General features: G+C 37.8%; 1 protein-coding gene across 2 annotated transcripts in view; it reads right to left on the bottom strand.

Annotated features, from left to right (window-relative positions):
* The window catches only part of LYST (lysosomal trafficking regulator), a 224,204-nt gene that overhangs the window by 170,384 nt on the left and 29,463 nt on the right, over positions 1-24,357 (bottom strand). For both annotated transcript variants that reach the window (XM_071207370.1, XM_058309504.2), the window contains exons 2-3: positions 10,487-10,574; positions 7,947-8,145 (exon numbers count right to left, since the gene is read on the bottom strand). In XM_071207370.1, the coding sequence (XP_071063471.1) occupies positions 7,947-8,138 (192 nt within the window). In that variant the 5' untranslated portion in view covers positions 8,139-8,145; positions 10,487-10,574. The remainder of the gene's footprint in view (positions 1-7,946; positions 8,146-10,486; positions 10,575-24,357) is intronic.

Genomic DNA, 24,357 nt, shown 5'->3' with positions numbered 1-24,357 from the left:
ACTATTGAGTGTTTTTAAAACATGATATAAAATAGAAGTAATAATCAAGAATTATTCTTATATTGGTCATACTGCAAGGCTTCTTTTTAAAAATAATGGTTCTTCTACTCTTTATAAAGAAAGTTTTTTAAAAGGCCCTCTATGCTTAATTTGTATTTAGAGTATTTGTGGAGAAGAAATGAACTTTATCAAATGTCTTTTTAATGTCCCAGTATAGTTACATCATTTGTACCGTTTTTCCCATTCATGTAAAACATTGTGCTAATAGTTTTTCTTGGTTTAGATGAGTGTTGGGCAAACTTTTTTTGTACAGGGCCAGACAGTAAATATTCTATACTTTGTGAGCCATATATGGTCTCTGACACATATCCTTCTCTGTTTTTTTTAACAGCCCTTTAAAAATGCCCAAACTATTCTTAGCCCACAGGCTATACTAAAAATGACCAGCAGCCGCAGGATGTGGCCTGCAAGCCAGTTGGCCCAACCAGTCCTCATGACCGCTCCCCCTCTAAACCCTGGCTGGTGGTTGTTAAGTGACTGTAATACTCTTTGATAAGACCCCAGAAAGATTTAAGGTAGTACAGAGTAGACACTGTGAGCTAGACGAAAGTACTACTGAGAATCTGAGGGCACTGTTCCACACAAGCCTAACGTGCCTAAAGTAAAGACAGTTTGTTTCAAAAGGGATTATAATTAAGGCTTTTGGGGCATGGAGTGAACCCCAGAAAGATTCAGAGGAAATCCATATCTTTAAGAAAAGTGGACTCTTTAAAAAAACTAACATCTTGGACTAAAAGGGAAAGAAACTGTTCAAAATAAAAGAGGTCTCTGAGTCTTTACAACTCTGCAAGCAGGAAAACAGATGATAAAGCTGCATGCAAATCATGGGCCATCTGTTACGGCAAAGAGAAGAGGGCCCGTTTTACAGTCTCAATCTTCTGACTTACTGCAAATTTGGGAGTAAACCCAGATGCTCCCACATGGAGCAGAGGTGGCCATCCTCACCAAGTACTGCTCAAACTGCCAACTCAGAATGATGAGCAAATAAATCACTATTGTTTGACCCATTACAAGCCATTTGGGAATGGTTTGTTACATAGCAATAAACTGATATACTCATTGTTCCTATCTATTAGTCTGCATATAAAGAGAGATAATGTAATGGCTTATCTACTGCCCTGAGGCACCACTGCCAAGTAGCTAAGGTTTCTACTCAATCCTACTCTTCACTACTCCAGGTCGGAATGTGAATAACCCCAGCCCTCTCTCCCAGCCAGCACATTCACGCACAGACAATCTTGGTACATGTATGACAGACACTGTAGAACTAGAGGTAGGAAATGAAATCATCACACAATGAAGTATTATTATCTTCACTATATTTACAAGTTTGCATTCTTCTTCTACTGAAACAATTCTTGCCAAGGTTACCAATGACTTAGTTGTCAAATCTCAAGAGTAATTTTTATTGCCTATTCCCTTGCTTAAAAACCTCCCCAGTGTTTTCGGAATAAAATTAGGATCCTGCATGCGGTATACAAGGCCAGCCGTGACATGGTCCCCAACCTTCCAGTCTCCTCTCTAGCCAATCCATCACATGCATCCTTTGCTCTTTCACTAACATGTTCATAGTTCACTGAACATGTTGTTCTGTCTCTTGCCTCCACGTCTCTGCACCTGCAGGTCCCTCAGTCTAACCTGGTAAAGGTTTCTTGAACACTGCTGGTCCTCCTTGGTGAATCTCTTTACATGGCCAATCCTTATTCATCCTTACAGATGCCAAGTTCTCTAAGAAGCATTTCCTGAAGACACTCTTATCTATACTCCCATAACACTTTTCACAGTTATGCCATCTCATCATTTACTGTCCATCTCTTCATTAGGCTAAAATGAAGTTTCTGTTTCTTTCCTCTCTGCATCCAGCAGAGGGGCTGGCACAGAGTAAGGACTCAATGATCTGCTGAATAAAGCAGTGAATGAACTGTGAAGCCACACTTTAAAAGTCCTGATATTTTTCCATTATACTTATTTTATACATTAATATAGATAAGCCATTGATGTAATACTATATTTGAAAGCAATACTACTACAAAAATGTAGGAAGAATAAGTACTACCTTAGATAGAAAAGAGTAGACTCTAAAAGAAAACTATTATAATTATTAAATTATATTTTAATATATGTTTAACCTCTTTAAATAAAACTTCATATTTTACTCAGGAAAATAGTAACTTTATAAAATATCCACAGAGTGTGAATAGGTATAGAAATTATGCATCACTGAAAATTTTCAAAGTAGTATTTAGATCACTACACCAATTCTAGTATAGTGTGTTGGTAATAAATCATTTTAAGTTTCTATTTATTATATCTGATTTAAGCTACATATTCATAATCAGGTATAGAAGAAATCAGAAACCATTATTATCAAATACTATATAGAAACAAATAATTTTTACATTGGAAAGAATCTTTTAAGTCATACAATTGAATGTCCTTACGTTACTGATGAGAATAGTCAGATCTGGAGTGAATAAATGACTAACTCACCGATCTAGCTGATACTAGTGCCAAGATTAAAATCTAGGATAACTGCTACTTTTTAGGCTGGGCAAAGTTTCTTTCAAAAAAAAATTGTAAAGGTATGAATAAAAACTTTTAAACCATTAAAAATAATATATTTTTGCCACTTAGAGTATTTGTTAAAGAATAGATTAAAATGCCTGTGTATAATAAATCATGGCCAAATGGGGTCTATCCCAGGAGTGCAAGACTGGTTCAATATTCAACACCTATCATTGTAATTCACCCACATTAACAGAATGAAGGAGAAATATCATATGATGGTCTCAAAAGATGCCAAGAACATATGTGACAAAATTAAACATCCATTCATAACAAAAACTCTCAGCAAACTGAGAATAGGAGAGAACTTCCTCATTCCAATAAAAGGAAACTAAAAAAACTTAGAGATAACATCACATTTAATGGTGAAATATTGAACACTTTCTCCCAAAGATCAGAATACTAGGCAAGGATGTACACTCTCATCAATTCCATTCAACTTTTTACTAGAGATTCTAATGTGTAAGACAAGAAAACTTAAAAAGGCACAAAGATAGGTAAGGAAGTTAAATTATCATTATTTGGAGATGACATAATTGTTTACAAAGAAAATTCCAAAGAATCTATAAAAAAATTTTTCAAGATCTAATAAATGAGTTTAGCAAAGGCACAGGATACAGGGTCAATGTACAAAAATCAGCTGGTGGGAAGCAGCTATGGCTCAGTCAGCTGGGCTCCCATCTACCACATGGGAGGCCCTGGGTTCACGCCCCGGGGCCTCCTTGTGAAGGTAGGCTCACAGACACCACAGAGCGCCACCCAGCCCACAGACACTGTGGAGAACTGCCTGGCCCACAAGTGCCGCAGAGAGCCAACTCAGCAAGGTGACGCAACAAAAAGGGAGACAAGCAAAAAACAAAACAAAACACAGAAGACCATGCAGTGAATGGACACAGAGAGAAGACAGCAAGCAAAAAACTACAGGGGGGGAGGATAAAAAATCAACTGGTATGGGGTTTTTTTAGCAACAAACTAGAAAATAAAAACTTTAAAATGCCATTTATAATAGCATCAAAAATAAAATATATAGAATTAAGTTTAACCAAAATATGCAGGTCCTCTCCACTGAAAACTACAAAATGTTTCAGAAAAATTAAAGAAGACCTATATAAATGGAGAGATATATCATATTCATGGATTGGGGAAAAAACTCAATATTGTTAATTCTCTCCAAATTGATTGGTGGATTCAACACCATCCCAAATAAAATCATAGTAGGCATTTTTGTAGAAATAACAAGCTGATTTTAAAATTTATATGGATGTGCAAAGGACCTAGATTAGCCAAAACATTTTTGAAAAAGAACAAAATTGGAGAATTTACACCACTTGAATCCAGACTACTATAGAAATAGAGTAATCAAGGCAGTGAGGTATAAGTATAAGAAAAGATAACAGAGCAGTGGAACAGAATAGAGAGTTCAGAAAGAAACCTATAAATATATGATGAATTGATTTTCAACAAATACGCCAATATTAATCAATGGGAAAAGAATAATTTTTAAGAGGAAATGTTGCTGGAACAACTGGATAACTACATGCAAAAAAGAAAGGAACCATAACTCCTATTTTATACTAAACACAAATATTAATTCAAAATGGATCATAGACCTAAAAGTAAAATAAAAAACTATAAAACCTCTTTAAAAAAAACCAAAAAACCCATAGGAAATTATCTTTGCAACCTTAAGGGTAGACAAAGACTTCTTTGACAGAACACAAAAAGCACTATACATGAAAGAAAAAATCTGGTCTTCTAAAGACACTCTTAAGAAATGAAAAGGCAAAGGAAATAGTCACAATCTGTACATACATACATACATCAAAGACTTGCATCCAGAATATATAAAGAACTGCTGCAGTTTAATAATAGAGAAACAATTAACTCAGTTTTTAAAGTGGGCACACAACTTGAACAGATATTCACTAGAGAAGATATACAAATGGTCAATAAGCAGATGAAATAGTGCTCTACATCATCAGTGGTCAGAGCAACGCAAATTTTAATTGCAATGAGAAATTACTCATATTCACTTAAAATGGCTAATTAAAACAAAACTGGCAATATCACATATTAGAGATATATTAGAACAGCTAAAATTGTCATACATTATGGGTGAAAATGAAAAATGGTTTAATCACTTTGGAAACGAGTTTGGCAGTTTTTAAAAAAGTTAAACATGGGAAGCAGATGTGGCTCAAGCAATTGGGCTCCCGTCTACCATATAGGAGGTCCAGGGTTTATTCCTGGGGCCTCCTGGTGAAGGCAAGCTGGCTCATGCAGTGAGCTGGCCCACACGGAGTCTGGCCTGTGCAGGAGTGCCTGTCCAGGTAGTGTGCTTGCCCGCACAGGAGTGCTGGCCCACACAGAGAGCTGGCGCAGCAAGATGACACAACAAAGAGAGACACAGAGGAGAGAGAATAAGAGACGCAGCCGACCAGTGAGCTGAGGTGGCGTAAGAGATTGAGATCCTCTCTCCCACTCCAGAAGGTCCCAGGATCAGTTCCTAGTGCCACCTAAAGAGAAGACAAGTAGACACAGAAGAACACACAGAAAGCAGACAGCAAGCACAAAAACAATGGCAGCGGGGGAGGATAAATAAATAAATAAATAAAAGTTAAACATTCTATCCTTTGACCCAGCAATTGCACACTTAGGTATTTACGCAGGAGAAATGAAAGCATACCCATATAACAAGTTGTATAAGAATGTTCACATAAACTGTACTTATAACAACCAAATGGAAACAAGCCAAGTGGTCAAACAGCAGGTGAACTGTAAAATAAATTATGGCATATCCATATAAAAATACTAATGAACAATAAAAAGTAGTGAACTACTGATTCACACAACCACATGGATCAATCTCAGAGACACTACAGTACACACTGCATGATTCCATTTATTTATTTATTTATTTTTTATTTCCCTCTCCTTCCCCCTCACCCCACCCAGTTGTCTGCTCTCTGTGTCCATTCACTGTGTATTCTTCTGTGTCCACGGCACCCAGAATCTGTGTCTCTCTTTGTTGCATCATCTTGCTGCATCAGCTCTCCATGTATGCGGTGCCACTCCTGGGCAGGCTGCACTTTTTTCACGCTGTGCGGCTCTCCTTACGGGGAACACTCCTTGCGTGTGGGGCTCCCCTACAAGGGGGACACCCCTGCATGGCACAGCACTCCTTCCGCGCATCAGCACTGAGCATGGGCCAGCTCATCACACGGGTCAGGAGGCCCTGGGTTTGAACCTTGGACCTCCCATTGTGGTAGGTGGACACCCTATCTGTTGGGCCAAATCCGCTTCCCCATGATTCCATTTAAATGAAGTTCTAGAATAAGCAAAAGTGAACTATGGTGCTAGAAATCAGAACAGTGGTTGTCTTATAGTAGGAAAAGGGGGCTAAAAAGGAACATAAAAAAACTTTCTAGGATGACAGAAATGGTCTAAACATTGATCTGGATGTTGGCTACACAGGTATACATATGTGTTAAAATTCAGCCAACTATATGCTTAAAATCTGTGCATTTTATTATACGTAAATTGTATCTCAATGAAGTCTTTTAAATTCTTTATATTAGATATCTATTAATAAAGCAAAATGACTCAGATGAGGCAATGGCTTAAACTGCCTTTTCCTTAGGGTACTCAAGAAGTGCTCCTAACACAGGAGAAGCACAGCTATCAAAGCTGGAGGTCCTCCTGAAATGGAGAGCTTTATACCTAATGCTATAGTTCCATCTTAAATGATCTTGTTCATTTAAATTCCCAGTTAAAGATGTAAATGATCAGTCTCCATGTCCTTGTTTAAATAACTAAATATTTAAATAGATGAACCTTATTTTAAAAATAGCTATTTTCACTCCGAAAATAGCTTATACCATTCCTATTATCAATGCTACAGGTATTTCAAAACTTGAGGGGGAGGAGAACAGGGAATTTTAAAACATTACCATAGAAAAAATATTATTGCATGGATAACTTTAATTATTTCAGTCATTTAGTACTACAATGAAAGATATTTCAATACTTAAAAGGCACTGAATTTTTTAAAGTGGGATAAGAAGATGAGGAGAACATGGTATGTATATTAAGTAATCAAAACTTCCAAATAAAAAATCACTATACATGGCTCTAACAAATAATTTTTTCTGATTTTTAAATTTATTTATAGAAGTCATACAAATACATAAAAATTAAATTACATTTAGTCACACATTTAACAAATCATATTTGTCAAAAAGAAAAATACTTTTAAACTGAAACTGCCCTGAAAAATTCTACAATAGATAGACACCACAGTGAACAAATGTTTCCTGATTGATATTTATTAGGTTCCTTAGCTTACAGTAAATACAATGAGTATTGGTTTATTTTGGTCTCTATATTGACTCAATGTATGTGTTTATTAACAAAATGCTCTTATAGCACAGAAAAACTATTAATGATGGTTCAGTTTACATCCAAAGTCAGTAACATTTCAAGTGTTATAAAAATATCCATCATACTAGTACTACAAAGACTTTATGTTTTCAATTCAAGTTAATTGAAATATTATCTAACTATATTCCTTAGACCCCTGAGAGCTGATGGTAGGGTTTTTCTTTCATAAACTAAATATCTGTCCTCTTCTAAAATGAAGTAAGGAAATAAATCAAATTTAGCTTTCAAGTTAAACTTGTCTGAGTTACTTAGTGTTTCTGGATCTCAGTTTTCCATCTATAAGATGAGGTTGAGTGAAAATTGCTCCCTAATTTAGTCCCAACTAGTTCAAAAACTTCTGTTAATTCTATAAGGAAACAGCAAAATACCATACAGTTATACTACACTTTAAGCAAATACAATTATATGCAAAAAATCAGATGTATATAAGCAAAAAGACAAGTTATTATTAAGTTTACATGAAAGGATGCTCTGCCTCCCTGCTACCCTGAATTAGTGAGTTGCCTGAATATATAATAATTTATACTAAGCTCTACAAAAACATTATCTGTTTATAGAAAATACAAATTCATCATGTTTCTGAGTCATAATCTTATATCTCTACTAATAATCAGTTATCTCACACTGATATTAGGATAAGAAAATCTCATATATAAAGTCATTTTAGAAAGAAGGCCATTTATAATTCTAAGATATCTCAGACATATTGAAAAGTATCCAAATAAACAGTATGTTCATAAACGTGGCTATTTTTCTTTGTTGGCATAACCAGAGAGAAACATTATCTCAAAGAGACTCAGAAATTATCCAAGTGAGAAGTTATGTATCTATACTTAACTCTAATGTACTGATGAAAAATGTATTTGATGTGAAGACAGTACCTGATCAATGATAGAATTGAGCTTGGTAAGTAAAAGAAATCCACGGCCATGAACAAGATATTGTCCCAGGGTTGCCATGTGCGTCTCCTCCTCCTCTTCCTCCCGGGCCTCTGCCCTCTGGACCACTGCATTGCAGAGCCGGTTGACGTCGGTCAGAAATTCACGTGCCAAGGAGTTACTGTCGATGCTCATGACCGAGCTATCAAATAAATATTAAAAAAAGATTGAAAAAGCAATAAAAATTTTACATTTTAAAACTATAATATGTATTGTTGTTGTTAAGATCATGGAAATGAACATGGATTTTTGATATAATTAATGAGCAAGTATTTTAATTCCACCTCCTAAATCATACAATGCCATGTTAGTAAAAAGCATTATAATATATGCAGAAATGTATGTTTTTCCTGACTTGAAAAAGTACATAAAATCTATACATATTTACATGAAATATAAATGGTCTATTTCTTATTTCACTTAGTATATTAGAAATCTTTTTACATGAGCTCTCTATTATTCTTTTCAATAGCGGCATAACATTTCCCTTGCATGATATATTATACATATTTCATTAGATGTACAATAACTATGAAGCCAATCTCTTATTTTTGAAGATTTTGGTTATTTCTAGTTTTTCATTATGATAAAGAAAGCTGCCAGGAACACCTTACACTATTTGTACATGCATCCTTATGTTTCTTTACAATCAAATTCTTGAATTATGAATTGTTTTTACTTAAAATAATAGGTTTTACACATTTCATGTCAGATTTATTCAAGGAATTTTATAGTTTTTGCTGTTAATTGTAATGGGATTTTTTAAAATTATATATTCTAACTGGGATAGAAAATTGGTATATAAGAGATGGATAGATTTATTTTGCTAGAGTAACATGTATCCCAACTTCTCAATGAACCCTCTTACTGACTTTCTTGCATTTCAGATATAAAATCCAATCATCCTTAAATAATAAAAATTCTGAACTCTCCTATCCAGTATTCATATACTTTCCATTCTTCTGTCTAGTTGCATTGGTTAGCATGAACAGAACACTGGTAGGTATGACGGTTATGAATATTTCCTTGTTTTGAAGTATGTTTATATATGTCCATAAAGCAAATATCTTTGTTTTCTTTCCTATCTTATCCCCTTCATATAAAATGTATTAATTTCATGTTATAGTATTTAAGATATAGGATATCAAGTTTAAGAATGAATTTTACCCAACCACTTGTACCCTATTCTGGAGAGACTGAGTGCATTATTGGTTGTATGCAGGACAATTGAGTATTGTTAGGCAAAAAAATATGCCTGTTGTTTTTATTTAGAGATTAAGTATGGTTTAAGGTATGTGTATGGTTGCCAAGTTGACAAGGAGTGAGCAGTGATGATTCGGTTCACACATCAGCTTGGCCAGGTAATGGTGACCAGTTATTTGGTCAAGCAAGCACTGACCTAATTGTGACTGTGAGGACATTTCATGGACTTAAATCATTAGTAACTTGATTGCATCTATGGTTGATCACATCTATTATCAACTGAGGAGATTGCCTTCAGCAATGAGAGACCTCCTATCCAATCAGTTGAAGGCTCTAAAAAGAGAAGAGATGATTTCAGCAATGAGAAGAGAGAATTTTCATGTCTACTTCAGCCAGCCAGCTTCTCCTGGGGAACTCACTGAAAACCTTCATCTGAGTTCCTGGCTGGCAGCCTGCCCTATGGAATGTGGACTTGTGCATCCCCACAGTCACGTGAGACAATTTTATAAAATCTCACAATATTTACAGATATCTCCTATCTCTGTTTCCCTAGAGAATCCTGACCAATACAGTAGGGGTGAGAAGGAACACTTTCACTTTCCATATTAAGGAAATATTCATTTTTTCCTATTCATCCAATGGGACTGTTCTGACTGCCAACAAAAAATGATTGCATGGTATTTTTCTTAAAACTTTTTCTAATATTTCAAATACTCAGAGTACTACAGAATTATATATAACAGAATTATAGCCACCACCCAAGTCTAGCAAATATTAACATTTTGCTACTGTTAGGTCAGTTCATGTGCACATGTATGTGTGTGCATGCGTGCGTGTGCGTTTGTGTACGCCTACATAAAGAAATCAAGCTTCACACTACAGGAAAAACCTATCCCATTCCCACTTCTTCACCCCTCCTTAGTTGGTGTTTATCATTTCCATACATGTTTTTATATTTTTTCATGTTTATATCCAGTAATGTTTTAAGTATTTAAAAATTTTATATTAATAGTATTCCCCATATATATCATTTTATAACTTTGCTTTTCCCTCTCAGTATTATGCTAATTCCTTTTAACCATTATGCAGTAAGTTAGTATATGAGTAAACCACAATTTATACATCCATCTCCACGAATGGAAAATTTAGTTGTTTTTACTTTGGGGTTTAATTAATGTCACAAAACTATGCAGTTTCAGAGACTGAGATCATATCAAGTATTTGGTCTGCCAACTCTATTATTCTGTTACACAAAATATTTTTATACATTAAACACTTACCAATATTTTAGCACTTCTGTAACATTTAGTCTTTATAATCTGAGCTCATGAATTAGACAAAGCGTATCTTCTTAGAATAAAACATCACCTACCAAAAAAAGCAAATGAACATATTAATGGCAATAGTAAACCACAAATAATTTAACAAATAAAAGGGCCAGCTCCACTGTTCTGACATAAAAACCAATGGCCACCTGTCATATGTGATAGAGGAATCAGCCAACAAATTTTAAAATCTCAAAAGCACACTTAAAAAAAAAGCTTTACTTCAAGAATTGAGTTTTCCAAGAGGGAATTTTGGAGCCGAGTGACCTACACAAGGACTCTGATCATACCTCTCTCCTCTCCACTCCCAATTCCTAATTTACAACCTCCAGGTGACTCAGAAAGAAGACTCAGACCTGTATCAATCATCAACATGTTTTTAATTGCAAAATTCTATGGACGCCAAGTTATTATTCTCCTGCTAGAGTGGAAGAAAGATATTTGAGGATATGAGAACTCAAAAACTACTAAAACCAAACAATTCACTAAAACACCACCAAATTCCATACCCTAGTTGAATTTTTTGAATGGATTAATCTGTCAGGCACAATACAATCAATTGTGGCTATTTCTATTAAACTAAAGGATAAATTCCTGCTTCTCAAGAAGCAACAAGATGCTGCTCTTTAGTTACCTGTTGTCCCCTTCCCTATCGTTTTTTACCTGGAAGAAACATGGAAATTACTTCCTTGTTACAGTTATGAGGCAAACAAGAAGGCCCATTTTGTATCCCAAGATTTTAATCAAATTGACCTCTGCTTCAGAGTGCTTGCTCAAGTGTAGAACTGTCTTGAGCTCCATTCTGTTTGGCAGATGAGTTTTGTACCACCCTCCTTGCTAGGGACTGGAAGACAAAGAGGGCAGGGAATGGGACAGGGCTGCTGTTAGACCACACAGGGCTTTGTGAGGACTGGGGGGAGAAAAAGAAAACACGCAACCCCATCCAGGGGCCATCGAAGCGCGGGCTGGACTCATCCCCACCTGGCCGCTCAGCCTGCTGGGCCCCAGCGGGCGGTGTGTCCACTGCTCAACCAGTGGCGACAGCCTCCGCAGGCAGTCTGTGCACACCTTCCAGACCTGCTCCTGCTGCCTGCGGAGCCAGTCAAAATCTGTGTAGTTTTAACTCCACAATTAGAGAAGGGGCAATTATCAGGCCAGGTATGAGCCGAGAGACGGTACCGTAGGACGCAGTCTAACCACTGGCACCCTCCAGTGTGGGCTAGGTGGCATCATCTGTCTGCAAGCTAAAATGACACCAGCTAAGTCAGCATAGCGTTAGAGGTGAGCGCTGGCACACGATGGGATCTGCCTGCTTCTCTTGTCGAGGGACAGTTTCTAGGCCAACCTGAGCGGTTTCCCTAATGCTCTTAAACTGGCATGGCTCCTTAATCTCTCTATTTTGCAATCCAGCTGGCTGTCCGTGGAGATTCACTCTATCCGAGACTGTAACTCCATCTGCCAGCACAGTCAGCTGTGCCCTCCTTTAGCCAGTGTCACTCTTTATACACAGCTGTATTCTAATTTTTATCACCTAAACTGTACTTTATTGTCACGATCAAGGCTGGAAATAAAAATGTATTTTAATAGATTGAAGATGTCCTTAGGGCATTATATATATTTGCCTCTGTTTTCAAACCTTATGGGTACCTGGTAGTTATTTACCTATAGGCCTGTCTCATCCCCTAGGGCACAAATTCTTTAAGGCCAGAGATCCTGTCTTATTACTTCTTGCATTTTATAGCTACAATTCCAAAATTTAAATTCAACACAGAGTTTTTAACTTCTAATACAATTACTGTTTTCATGTCAAAATAAACTTACTCCCAACTATATTGCTATAGTTTGTATATTCTTATCATTACCAAAAATGGAAAGCATAACAAAATGCTTATAATCATATAAATAACCTTCTCAGAAAGAAAAATAGTTAGGTTCTACTTTTGCTAATACAGTGACTGGCAAAATATAAAATACGAACAGCCAAAAACCACTGGCTTAATATATTAGTTATACCTCCTACTTTCATATCATGAGAAAATTTCATTGGATACCACTTAATTCAACAAATAGTTATAAAACATTTACCATATGCCAGTAACTGTTTTAGGCACTAGGTATCCAGCAAAAACAAAATCCCTACCCTCATGGATTCCAGCGGGAGAGAGAGAGACAAAAAAGAAACATATAATATAATGCCAGGTAATGTTACTAATGGCCTTGTCCAGAGTGGGCTCAATGGTATGGGAAGGAGTGGCGAGGAAACGGAGGCAGGGAGTTTAAATAGCTCTTTCGAGAAGGTCTATCATAAAGGGTGACAAGGAAATGGGTGGTAGCTTCTGGGGAACACAAGAGGAAGGGAGAGTTTTAAAAAACAAACAAACAAGAGATATAACAGTGTGTTTAAAAGCTGAGGGGATAGAGAAAGGGAAACAGAGGAAATAAGGAGAGAATTCCAAAAATAATGAGTAAGCACCCCCCCACCCCCACGCACAAACATAGTGTCTACCCAAAAAACTAAGTCACCTGCCGAATATCAGAGGACTGCACTTCCGCCTTGCCTTTCTCCTCACTGTAACACTCTCCCTCTCTCATTTATTCACTTCACCTACTCCCAAATCTACTTTAGAACTCAGTTTGTCTGTCTAATATTACGGAGACCCTTCCCTGATTCCTCTGCCATCTCTATTAGGTGCCCCTGTCCTGACTCGCCATTTGCAGTGTCATTATCACTATATAGCACTTACCAGCTGGTATTGTAATTGTTTATTTGATTGTTCCTATAATTGCACTGTGAACTCATTAAAGGCAAAAGACTACGTTTTCACACCTGGATTCCCAGCACCTAGAGACCTTGCTGGCACCAGCAGTCACAAAAATAAATACTGTTTGGGGAAAAAAAAAAATGAGTAGGCAAAATTGATGTTCAAGTAGAGAGATCAGTGGCAACTCATCTAATAGAATAAGAAGGATGGCAGAGCACACAAGGGTAAACACAGGAAGATGAGTATATCTGGTGTTGGGAGATGAAGAAGTTCCTTTCAGAGGCTTCTATTTTCTCAGTGAAATAATCAGCAAAGCTACCGGGTGAGAGTGAAAGTGGGGAGGAGTCGTTAAACCGGTGAGTGCAACAGGGTCAAAAACAGCATCCCCTAAGGGACGTCCCAAGGGGCTGCCAATGGGTAACCAAATTAAGATTGAGCGCTGGTGCTCAACAGCTGTACCTGTACTCTAACCCAGTTCTCTACCGTGTCCCCAAGGAGAGAATGAGAGACTCAAGAACCTAGAGCTCCCGCAGCTGCAGCATTCTCCTCATCTGGAAGCGCAGGCTCCCTGTCAAAAGTGGGAACTGGGTTATTTAGACTGAATTATTCTTAGAAAACCCACGTAACCTTTACTGCTCATCTTTTCCTTCTGTAAATATGGTATATCTTTTAAACTGATAAGGGCATAACCCAATTTGGATGGTCAGGGAGGCTTTATGAAGGAGGTAATATTAATATTTGAGCTGAAGAAAAAGGAGAAGAAAAGAGGAGGAAAGAAAAGAATTAAAGATGGGAAACTCAAATCAAGTCAGGGCGGGAGTTTGGGGCTGAGGGGTAAGGAGTTAGAACAATCATTGCCCTGACCAAGGGCAAATAAGAGGATTTATTGGTGGGCTGAGCGTTCAGCAGAGGCTGGGAACCATGAATTTCTGGATGGTATCAATTTTCTCAAATACGTGAGATTCTTAAACAGGATCTAGCTGCTTGAGTCTAAGAGTAGAGAATACAGATTATATTACTGATACAGAAATAGGAGTTTTGTGGGTGGTGGCAGCAGAAGCTTAAAAAAAAAGGGAATTAAGGGTATAGGTGAGAGAACAGTTTATATGATAAAAAAAAAAAGGGATACAGAAAGAGATAGGTAAGGAAGAGAAAATGGCCAAACAAATGTTAATAGACAAGGAGAAAACAAAAGTATCAAGGAAGTACTGATGTCTATGAGATTGAAGAACAGAAAATGTGGGAATGAAGAACGTTGGGATTTGTTTCATTTCTAAAAAAGCACTCCCAATGACAACATCCAAAATGTGGCCCTACAAGTAGGTATCTAAAGTGAAGTAAAGGTTAAGGTCACAGCATTAAGTAACCAGAGGCTCGTTCACTGGAAAACAGATCATTGTAAGCTTTTAAAATGAAAGCTCCTTAAGGCAGGGATTTTGTCTGTGTGTCCTGCTACATCCCCAGCAACTAGAACAGCACCTGGCACATGGCAGCCGTTTAATTCAACTCATTTATTGAGTGAATGGCATAGCCTTTTTCTTGAGGTTCCCATTATATTTACTTTTCTAATTATGCCCTCATCATGGGTTAAAATTATGCTCAGATTATCTCACCTCCCCTGATGATGATGATGATGTTGATAATGATTTCCGTTACCTTCTGGCTATGAAATGGTCACTAAAGTAAGTCAACAGTAGCTCTGCCTTTTATTGATTGAGCTTTCCCACAAACATTTGGATAGCCGACTCTGATATACTGGCTGTGCTCCGGCTCTGTGATTCATTTCCACGATATCTTATCCCCCAGAAGATCAATGAATTAGTTACCACTTTCAGTCTTGTGGATTTTCACATACTTGGCTATCATCTTGACATGAAGAACTAGTCTACATGCTCCCTGCACAAGTCATGACCATATACATATTCTGCACTTTTAGGGCTGCCCCTCATATGATGGCATTTCTAAATAACTGGCCACTTCTGTGTTCTAATTAGTAATACCAATGACATTACATTTACCACTGAAAATAAAATCCCAAGCTCAAAACCACAGGACAAGAAATGCTCCCTAAGTCATCAAGTTTCTTTCTCAAGAACTATCAAATAGCCAGTGGCCACAGAGATAAGAAGGGAAACGGGTACAGTTCCCTCACCAATATTTATTATTTGTTCAATAACTATTTATTAATGTGCTCATTCTCCTATTTTTGCTAGTTTCTGAATCTGTTCTGAACAGTCAAATACACAGTCAGCATCATGAGAGCTGAAAACAAAGACCCCGAAGCAGCGAATTAGGAATGTAGCAATGACTAGCTAGTCACACAGAACAATTTGAAGTTTGGCTTCTACTTCCATAAAATGTCAAGCCCAAAGAGTTACTAAGAGGATCGTATGAGAACATCAGTAAAACCTCTTGGTAAATTTTATAGCACTGTTCAAATGTGCACGTTAGAACAGAGTGCCATCTAGAGGAAGGAAAAGATCATTGCAGGGAAACGGACTTTGGCCCAGTGGTTAGGGCGACCGTCTACCATATGGGAGGTCCACGGTTCAAACCCCAGGCCTCCTTGACCCGTGTGGAGCTGGCCATGCGCAGTGCTGATGCGCGCAAGGAGTGCCGTGCCACGTAAGGGTGTCCCCCGCATGAGGGAGCCCCACGCGCAAGGAGTGCGCCCGTGAGGAAAGCCGCCCAGCGTGAAAAGAAAGAGCAGCCTGCCCAGGAATGGCGCCGCCCACACTTCCCGTGCCGCTGACGACAACAGAAGCGGACAAAGAAACAAGACGTAGCAAATAGACACCAAGAACAGACAACCAGGGGAGGGGGGGAAATTAAATAAATAAATAAATCTTTAAAAAAAAAAAAGATCATTGCAATTTTTCTTCATAGAACAGATGGCGAGGAAAATGCTGATGTGATTTTCAGAGTTCTACTTGATGATATAGACTCCAAGGAAGCACTGAAAATAAAAGCAGGAGTACCTTTTTTTTTTTTTTGCTTTCCCCCCAGCTTGGGGTTTCCCAGAAAAAAAGAGATCAGATTTTAAAAAGGTTATAATAATGAGCTTCATTCCTATATCCTGATTAGAAAGCATAATTTTTCTTCATCAAAATAATCTAACAACTGTAAGCTTTTAAATTAATAAATTCCCATTGTAAAAGCCAAAAAAAAAAATTAATCTAACAGTCAAAACACTCAATTACTAATCTATCACCAAATCCTAAAAATCCTGGTAACTTTCATTTTTAAATGAAACCACGTGCTTGCCAAAATTTACTTACAAAATATCATTAGAAAAATTAGCATTGGAAAGAATAATTTTCAGAAACATATGTACCCAAAAGAAGGAGATTGCTAGAAATCACCCGGTTACTGTGAGGACTAAAAAAAATAGTGTACAGGATAGTAAATGCTCAACAAATTCTGTTGCATCAGAATATGCCACGATTTTTAGCAGCCTTCTTGAAAATAAGGGTTGATCAATATGGAGCCTTTATGCTAAAATCTCCTCTCTCCAGAATTTTATACACATACACACGTTTAGTGACTTCCCCAAAGATCACATATAGTTTCTACAGCACATCGCTAAAAATCAAAAACCTTAGACAAAAACAAACACTATTGATGCCATTTCTTAAGTGATGTGAATAAAGGAATGAATGTGAATAACTTAGAATCATATACTTTCACACTGGCAGAAACTTTACCCATCATATATTCCAACTGCACATTTTATGGGTGACAAAACCAAAACCCACAGGAATAGTTAGGCCTCTGGACTCCCACTCCAGTTTTCTTGGAGTTATATATTTTTGGATCTAATTAACTAGAACTAAAATAATGAAGTTTAGAAGACCTGATCTTTCTTTTTCTATCAGGTCAATTAAAAATTAGGCAATGAGCAAAGAAGTTTCTTTAAAACTAAATACCACCTCTAAATGATATTCAGAGCCTTTATCAAACCCATTAGATTGCAATCTGTACACTTGGAAACAAGATTAAAAGATCTCTCTCTATAAGCTTTAGTAACTACAACAGAAAGTTATATGTTTGAAATGCAAAATGGAGAGGGGGTGGGGGGGAAAGGGTGTGGGCTATGAACTGACCTTGTTCAGATTAATAGAATTCTCTTTAAAGAATAAGCTATTGAAGGCAAGTTAGTTGAATTAAATAACCCAACAGTTAAACAAAAATTAGTTCATCTAAGCTTTACTGTGAAAATCTGTGGTCAGTACTACTACACGGGTTAAGCAATAACCATTAGAATGATTCCCAACTACCAACTTAAAACAGAAAGTTTATTAGGAATATTAGGTACATATGGTTATTACAATATTAGGTACATATCACATTACTTTTTTTTTGTAATACAAGTATTGTCACAACCTACGTTACGATGGATAATATTCTCTTGGGAAAACTGAAAATGTGGTAGTCACTGAATATGAAAAATTAAAATATACCTTAATGGGCTTTGTTTTATAAAATTCTTCTTGGAACTAAAAAATGCAGACCAGAGAGGGAAATGATGCCTTAACAAAGTTCTAAATTAAATAACAATGAGAAAATTAATAAAAATCATTTACTTACACAATAAGATAAACGATTTCACAAACTGAAATTCTTCCACCAGACAAATTACAATCCCATAGTTACTGATAATTTACCATAAAGGACATGCTCAATTTATATTGAACCAATTAACTTCAAAAGAAATTACGGTAGTTCTTTAGAGCTCAGGCTCTCTTCATAAGTGCTGAACTCTGATTCTCTGAATTCTGCAATAAAGAGCATCTAACTAGAAGTCAGGACCTCATAAACGCTTACGTAGTTTGGATTATAGTCTCCAGCTCCTTAGATCTGTAATAGCTTCAGGAAGGAAGAGCTGTTAAGGCACGGAATTACATATCCTACCCAGTCTGCAAAACGAACCCTGCCTTCATGGGAAATTGAACCAGAATTCCAACTGGAGTAGCAACACGCAATGCCACATTCAGGTATATTGTAGCTTAAATGGACTGGAGAAGTGGAGCCCCATGGATATAAATGCCTTGTGTAAAAATGTGTATATGGGCAAATCCATTACATTTTAAATTACTATCTTAGAAATGAACCTTTGGGACACAACCACATGTAAATGCCATCCTCAGAAAAAATACTTTCCAACTAACACCTGAGTAAGTAACAAGTTGACTGTCAACAAAAGAAAACTGCCAGGGATTTTGCACTTAATTAATTGCTTTACAATGAGAATCTATTCTAGAATCAAGACTCGGAGAATTAAATGACTTTAGGACCACTCCTCAAAAATTTACAGATAACACTGAAGCAGGTGGAGGTTAAGAGATTTCACAAAAGTCATAGGATGCAACTAATAACAGCTGGGTCCGTAGAGTCCTCGCCACTCTCCCTCAGGTTGTATGAAATTTTAGAGAGACTTCCCACAGCCAAACTATGTCTTTCACACATAATGGCACTTTAATGATTAGGTTTGGCACTAAGTAAAAACTGTAATTAGACAGTAGGTCCTGCCTCTCTGACCTCTGCTATTTTCACCTATCTGAGCAATGGAGCCTGCCTCTCCAAACTTCTCGAGATGTTCTATAACCTTGTGTTCTTTTTCCACAAGCTTCCGCATTTCTCATTTATACCAAGAAAAGTCCTAAAATAAATAAATAAACTGCTGCTCCTCCTAGAAAGAAGTATTTACCTCTGAACAAGAAATCACAGCTGGGGAAGCAAACATGGCTCAACTGATAGAACGTCTGCCTACCGTATGGAGGGTCCAGAGTTTGATCACCCCAGGGCCTCCTGACCCGTGTGGTGAGCTGACCCATGTGCAGTGCTGCTGCCACATGCAAGGAGTGCTATGCCACACAGGGGCGTCCCCGTAAAGGGGTCCCCCACGCGCAAGGAGTGTGCCTTGCAAGGAGAGCCGCCCCACGTGAAAAAAGCGCAGCCCACCCAGGAGTGGTGCTGCACACAAGGAGAGCTGTGTGCAAGATGATGCAGCAAGATGATGCAACAAAAAGAGATGCAGTTTCCCCAGTGCTGCAGGATAATGCAAGCGGACGCAGAAGAACACACAGCAATTGGACACAGCAGACAACAGGGGGAAAGGGGAGAGGAATAAATAAAATAAATCTTTAAAAAAAAAAGAGAGAGATAACACCTGTAGCTCTAACTGGAATTTCAACCTGAGAGGGTTAAATCTGCCTCTGACCTAAAGGTTCCACATTAAAAATGTGGGAATGAATGTGGAAATAAACGACTGTACTGTTCCTGAATTTATTCTGTATTATGAATTTAGGCTAAGTCAAAGTAGAAAAACTTTAATGAAATATTTTCAATCTATGTAGAATTGTGTAGGCCATTCAAATAAAGGAAATTCAAAAAAAAAGGAGTAAGGGCAGTGGTTTGGGGCGTGGAGAAACTAAGAAACCAGTGGCCCTGGAAAAATGCATCTACTATTTCTTCTTTCCTATTTTAGGGAATATAGCCTTTTCCCCACTCCTTCCCCTCCTGCCGTGCCCCCACCCCCACCCCACACCATGAGGTGGATTGCAGTTATTTAACACGCTCTATTCCAGCTGCCACCCACAGAGGCCAGGTCACCCTGGTTCCTGGTTTGACAAAGTCCACCAGGAAATAACCGAAACCCAGGCAAAGGGTAGCAAGGTGGAATTTTAAAGGAAATTCAGAAGTCACACCAAAATGTATCAAACTTAAGGCCTTCAACAAACAGTTCATTTCCCCAAACACAGACAAATTAGGTCATCAGTTATCTCAGGAAGAACTTGCGCTCGACCCTGAGCACCAAAAAGAACGGAAATTCTGAGACATTGTGGTTTATGGCATTGCCTCGCTAAAAGGAACCATGAAGGTCCATCCAGGTAAATGCTCTCCCCCCGCTTTACATCTCTTTGGAGGGGTGTGCTAGAAGTTTTATGCTTAACTAGCTCACCGATCCTCAAAAGAGATCTTTGTGTCTTTAGGGAATAATGATAATGATGATAGTTAACATCTATAATTATTACTACCCACCAGGCACTGTTGTGGGTACTCTATGTATAGCGACTGATTTAATCCTCATAAAAATCTCTTGAATACTCTTATTTATCCCTGTTTGCTACATGTTGGAAACTGAAGCACAGTGAAATGTAAACGCTCAAGGTCATCGAGGCCCGAGTGTCAGAGCCAGGATTCAGACCCAGGCAACCTCTGTGGATTGGGCACACAAATGTCTATTCTCCAAAACGAACCCTGACTTTTCCTTCCAGTAAACCAGCTCTTCCGTCCTCGTTCCTACTTCAGTTAATGACCTCTCACTCATGTGAGAAACCAGAACAGCGCTCATCCAGTCAGTCGTGGGATGCATCAGCTGTCCCCCGGTCCACCTCTGCGCCACTTCCTTACTAACTCCACGACCTGGGGTACTTGACTTCCTCTCTCTATGCCTTGGTTTCTTTTCTGTACCACCAAGTTCATAAGAGCCCTTACAGCTGCATTAAAAGTAAATGAGGGAAGCAGACTTGGCCCAGTGGTTAGGGCGTCCGTCTACCACATGGGAGGTCCGCGGTTCAAACCCCGGGCCTCCTTGACCTGTGTGGAGCTGGCCCATGCGCAGTGCTGATGCGCGCAAGGAGTGCCCTCCACACAGGGGTGTCCCCCGCATAAGGGAGCCCCCACACAAGGAGTGCGCTCCGTAAGGAGAGCCGCCCAGAGCGAAAGAAAGTGCAGCGTGCCCAGGAATGGTGCCGCACACATGGAGAGCTGACACAGCAACATGACACAACAAAAAGAAACACAGATTCCTGTGCCACTGACAACAACAGAAGCGGACAAAAAGAAGAACACGCAGCAAATGGATACAGAGAACAGACAACTGGGGTGGGGGATGGGGAGTAGGGGGTGGGGGGTGGGAAGGGGAGCGAAATAAATTACAAAAAAAAAGTAAATGAGAAAAAGAATAGAAAAAAATGAAAAAAGGAAAGAAAAGTAAATGAGATATAGGAAAATGGATGGAGCTCAGTGGTTGAGCACCTGCTTCCCATGTATGAGGTCCTGGGTTCAATCTCCAGTACCTCCTAAAAAACAAAGAAAAAGAAAATGAGATAATCCACATAAAATGCACAGTACAGTGCCTGGCAGAGCACAGAAAGAGCAATACAAATTAGCTATTATTATCATGCCCTCTAACCATATGCCTCAGCACTCTGAGACCTGCGTCTCTCTCATGGAAAGAGGAACAACCTAATTGGTCACCCTTCCTCAGTCTGTTTTCCATCCAATCCAAATCTTACAACTGCTGGAGCTGTCACTCACATTCCTTAGACTCCTCTGTGGCATGCCAACTTCTAGGGACCTCAAATCCTTATTAGCATGGCATGCAATCCCCGTCACCACCTATCTCTCCAATCCCCGTCACTTCTCAAAACACACCCCACACTAGCCACACTATACTACTCACAGCTCCTCCAATGGGTGTACACTTTCTCAACATTAGTATTTTCGGTTTCTTCCCTCATGTTGCTCTTTCAGCAGAAATTCCTCATTTTAGGTAAAATTAATTACTTTTCTAAATACCTCTGTCTTTGCATTCACTACACCATATTACAGGGTTGTATTGTTTCTTTCTCAGCAAGACTGTGCTTTCCTTAAGAGAGTAAACCAGGTCTTCTTTGTTTAAAAAATTGTGCCTTGCACAAGTGCCACAAATAGCAAGATAAGTAAATACCAACTCAGAAATCTCCCCATAGATACAGCTATGAGAAATAAATATGTACATTTACAAGAGCCTTTCTCTATTCCACAGTATTTAAGATACTAAGGAAAGTGTTATAGAATTACCTAAAAACCTTACACAATATTTGTATTTAGATTAAAAACAAAAACGTCAGTAACAAAATTTTGAGTATTTACTCATATTACGTTCAAGATTATAATTTAGAGTATACGGTTTTAAAGCTTTTTAAAAATCAATTGCAGGTCTTCCATACCTCCTAAAGAAACACTAAATATAGCCTGAATCTGAAAAGAAAATAATAGAAATAATTTATATAGCAACACCATAATGGTCAACAGTTTTGATATATATATTTTGCATAAAATAAAAGATTCTGCAGAATAAGTTTAGAAATCTACAACACAGGTATTTACTTTTCATTTCAAAGATACCTGGCAAGGGCAGATAGCAGTATTTTCCTTTCTTATTCTTTCATAATTCCTACAGACACAAGGAAAACTAGACTTCTAATGAAAGAAAAAATTTAGTTAAGGCAGTCAATTATAGAAAAAGTTTACATTAGAAAATGTTCTACATCAGTAAATCTAGTATGAAATCAAATTGGTATTTTGTTGCTGAATCTATTGCTCTCTAGTTCTCCATGAAGATGGAGTTGGGGAGGAAGACAGATTGGGTATGACAGGAAACAGAAGTAAAAAGGAATACATATCAGCATTTTATGAACAAATGCATTTCAAATTCAACCTACATGTAATGTTTTTTTCCTACCATATTGGGTATAATTACAATGAGTTTCAACCATTATTGTCTAAATTTAGACACATGTAATGAAAAAAGGATTATAGGGGAACAGATTTGGCTCAACTGATAGAGCATCCGTCTACCATACAGGAGGTCCAGGGTTCAAACCCCGCGCCTCCTGACCTGTGTGGTGAGCTGGCCCACGCGCAGTGCTGATGTGCTCAAGGAGTGCCGTGCCACGCAGGGGTGTCCCCTGTGTAGGGAAGCCCCATGCGCAAGGAGTGCACCCTGCAAGGAGAGCTGCCCCACACAAAAAAAAGTACAGCATGCCCGGGAGTGGTGCCCTACACATGGAGAGCTGACACATCAAGATGACTCAACAAAAAGACACAGATTCCCGGTGCTGCGGACAAGAATGCAAGTGGACACAGAGGAACGCACAGCAAATGGACTCAGAGAGCAGACAATGGGGGAGGAGGGAAGGGGAGAGAAATAAAGAAAAAATAAATCTTTTTTAAAAAAAGGAAAAAGGATTATAAAGATATATGTCAATTATATACTGGAAATCAAATACTATAGGTTTCTATAGCATACAGGGCATCTTATGGCTATAAGATTACCTTTTTAAACTGTATTAAAATGTTCAAAAGGTAGATGATATAGTATGACAGAGTAGAAAGAATGTTAGACTGCAAGTCAAGAGACTTTCTGATTCCTGTTTTCCTCAAACTGTCTTTAGGATCTTGGACCAGGTGCTTAACCACTCTGATGCCCAATCTTCCTATATATTAAACAACAAAAACAAAATAAAAAGCCTACATGACCTCTAAATGTCTTCGGATTCTGAGTGTTTACGATAGTACGACACTCAGAAAATGTAGTAAGCATCAAGATTAATCTAGGATTAAAACAACAAATGTTAAATGTTTCTTTAAGTTGTACAATAATTGATTTTTGTCAAAGCTACCTTACTAGGATTTTGTTTTTACAAAAAAAAAAGGTTAGAGAAAATAAACATATATCACTTCAGTGAAATACATGACTTTAGAACTATTCTCCAAAATACCTTTTTAAAAACTTCAAGAATAATTAACAAGATGACTGTCTTTGGAAACATCATTAAGGGAAATTCAGAAAATGGCAAAGAATTTGAATCTTTTAAAACACTTCAGGGGTAAGTCATAATGAAATAAAGATTCAACAAAGTCTAGACAAGCAAATATGAAAAGTAGGATAAGAGTAAGCTGATAGACATAAGCAGTTATACCAGTAAAACCTCCTTTTGCCATTGGATAAGATATCACTGAATTTTGCACCTCAGTGAATGAATACCCAGAAGCAACAACAATGAACGCATTTTATGAACTGACAAATATGTTTTGTTGCCCTTTCAAATAAGCCACATTACTATAAAAGAGGAAATCTTTCTTACCATTGTTTTAATTTCACTCATTCAAACTCAGTGTAGTAATTATGCTGTTGAAACATACAACATCAAATAGTCATAAGTATACAATTATGACTATTATTCTTCCATCTAAGGAACTAGGAGAAGGAAACTACAGAACTAATGAGAATTC

The sequence above is a fragment of the Dasypus novemcinctus genome, chromosome 13, assembly GCF_030445035.2.
Source record: "Dasypus novemcinctus isolate mDasNov1 chromosome 13, mDasNov1.1.hap2, whole genome shotgun sequence".
Classification (NCBI taxonomy): domain Eukaryota; kingdom Metazoa; phylum Chordata; class Mammalia; order Cingulata; family Dasypodidae; genus Dasypus; species Dasypus novemcinctus.
This window is presented reverse-complemented; position numbering and strand designations above follow the sequence as displayed.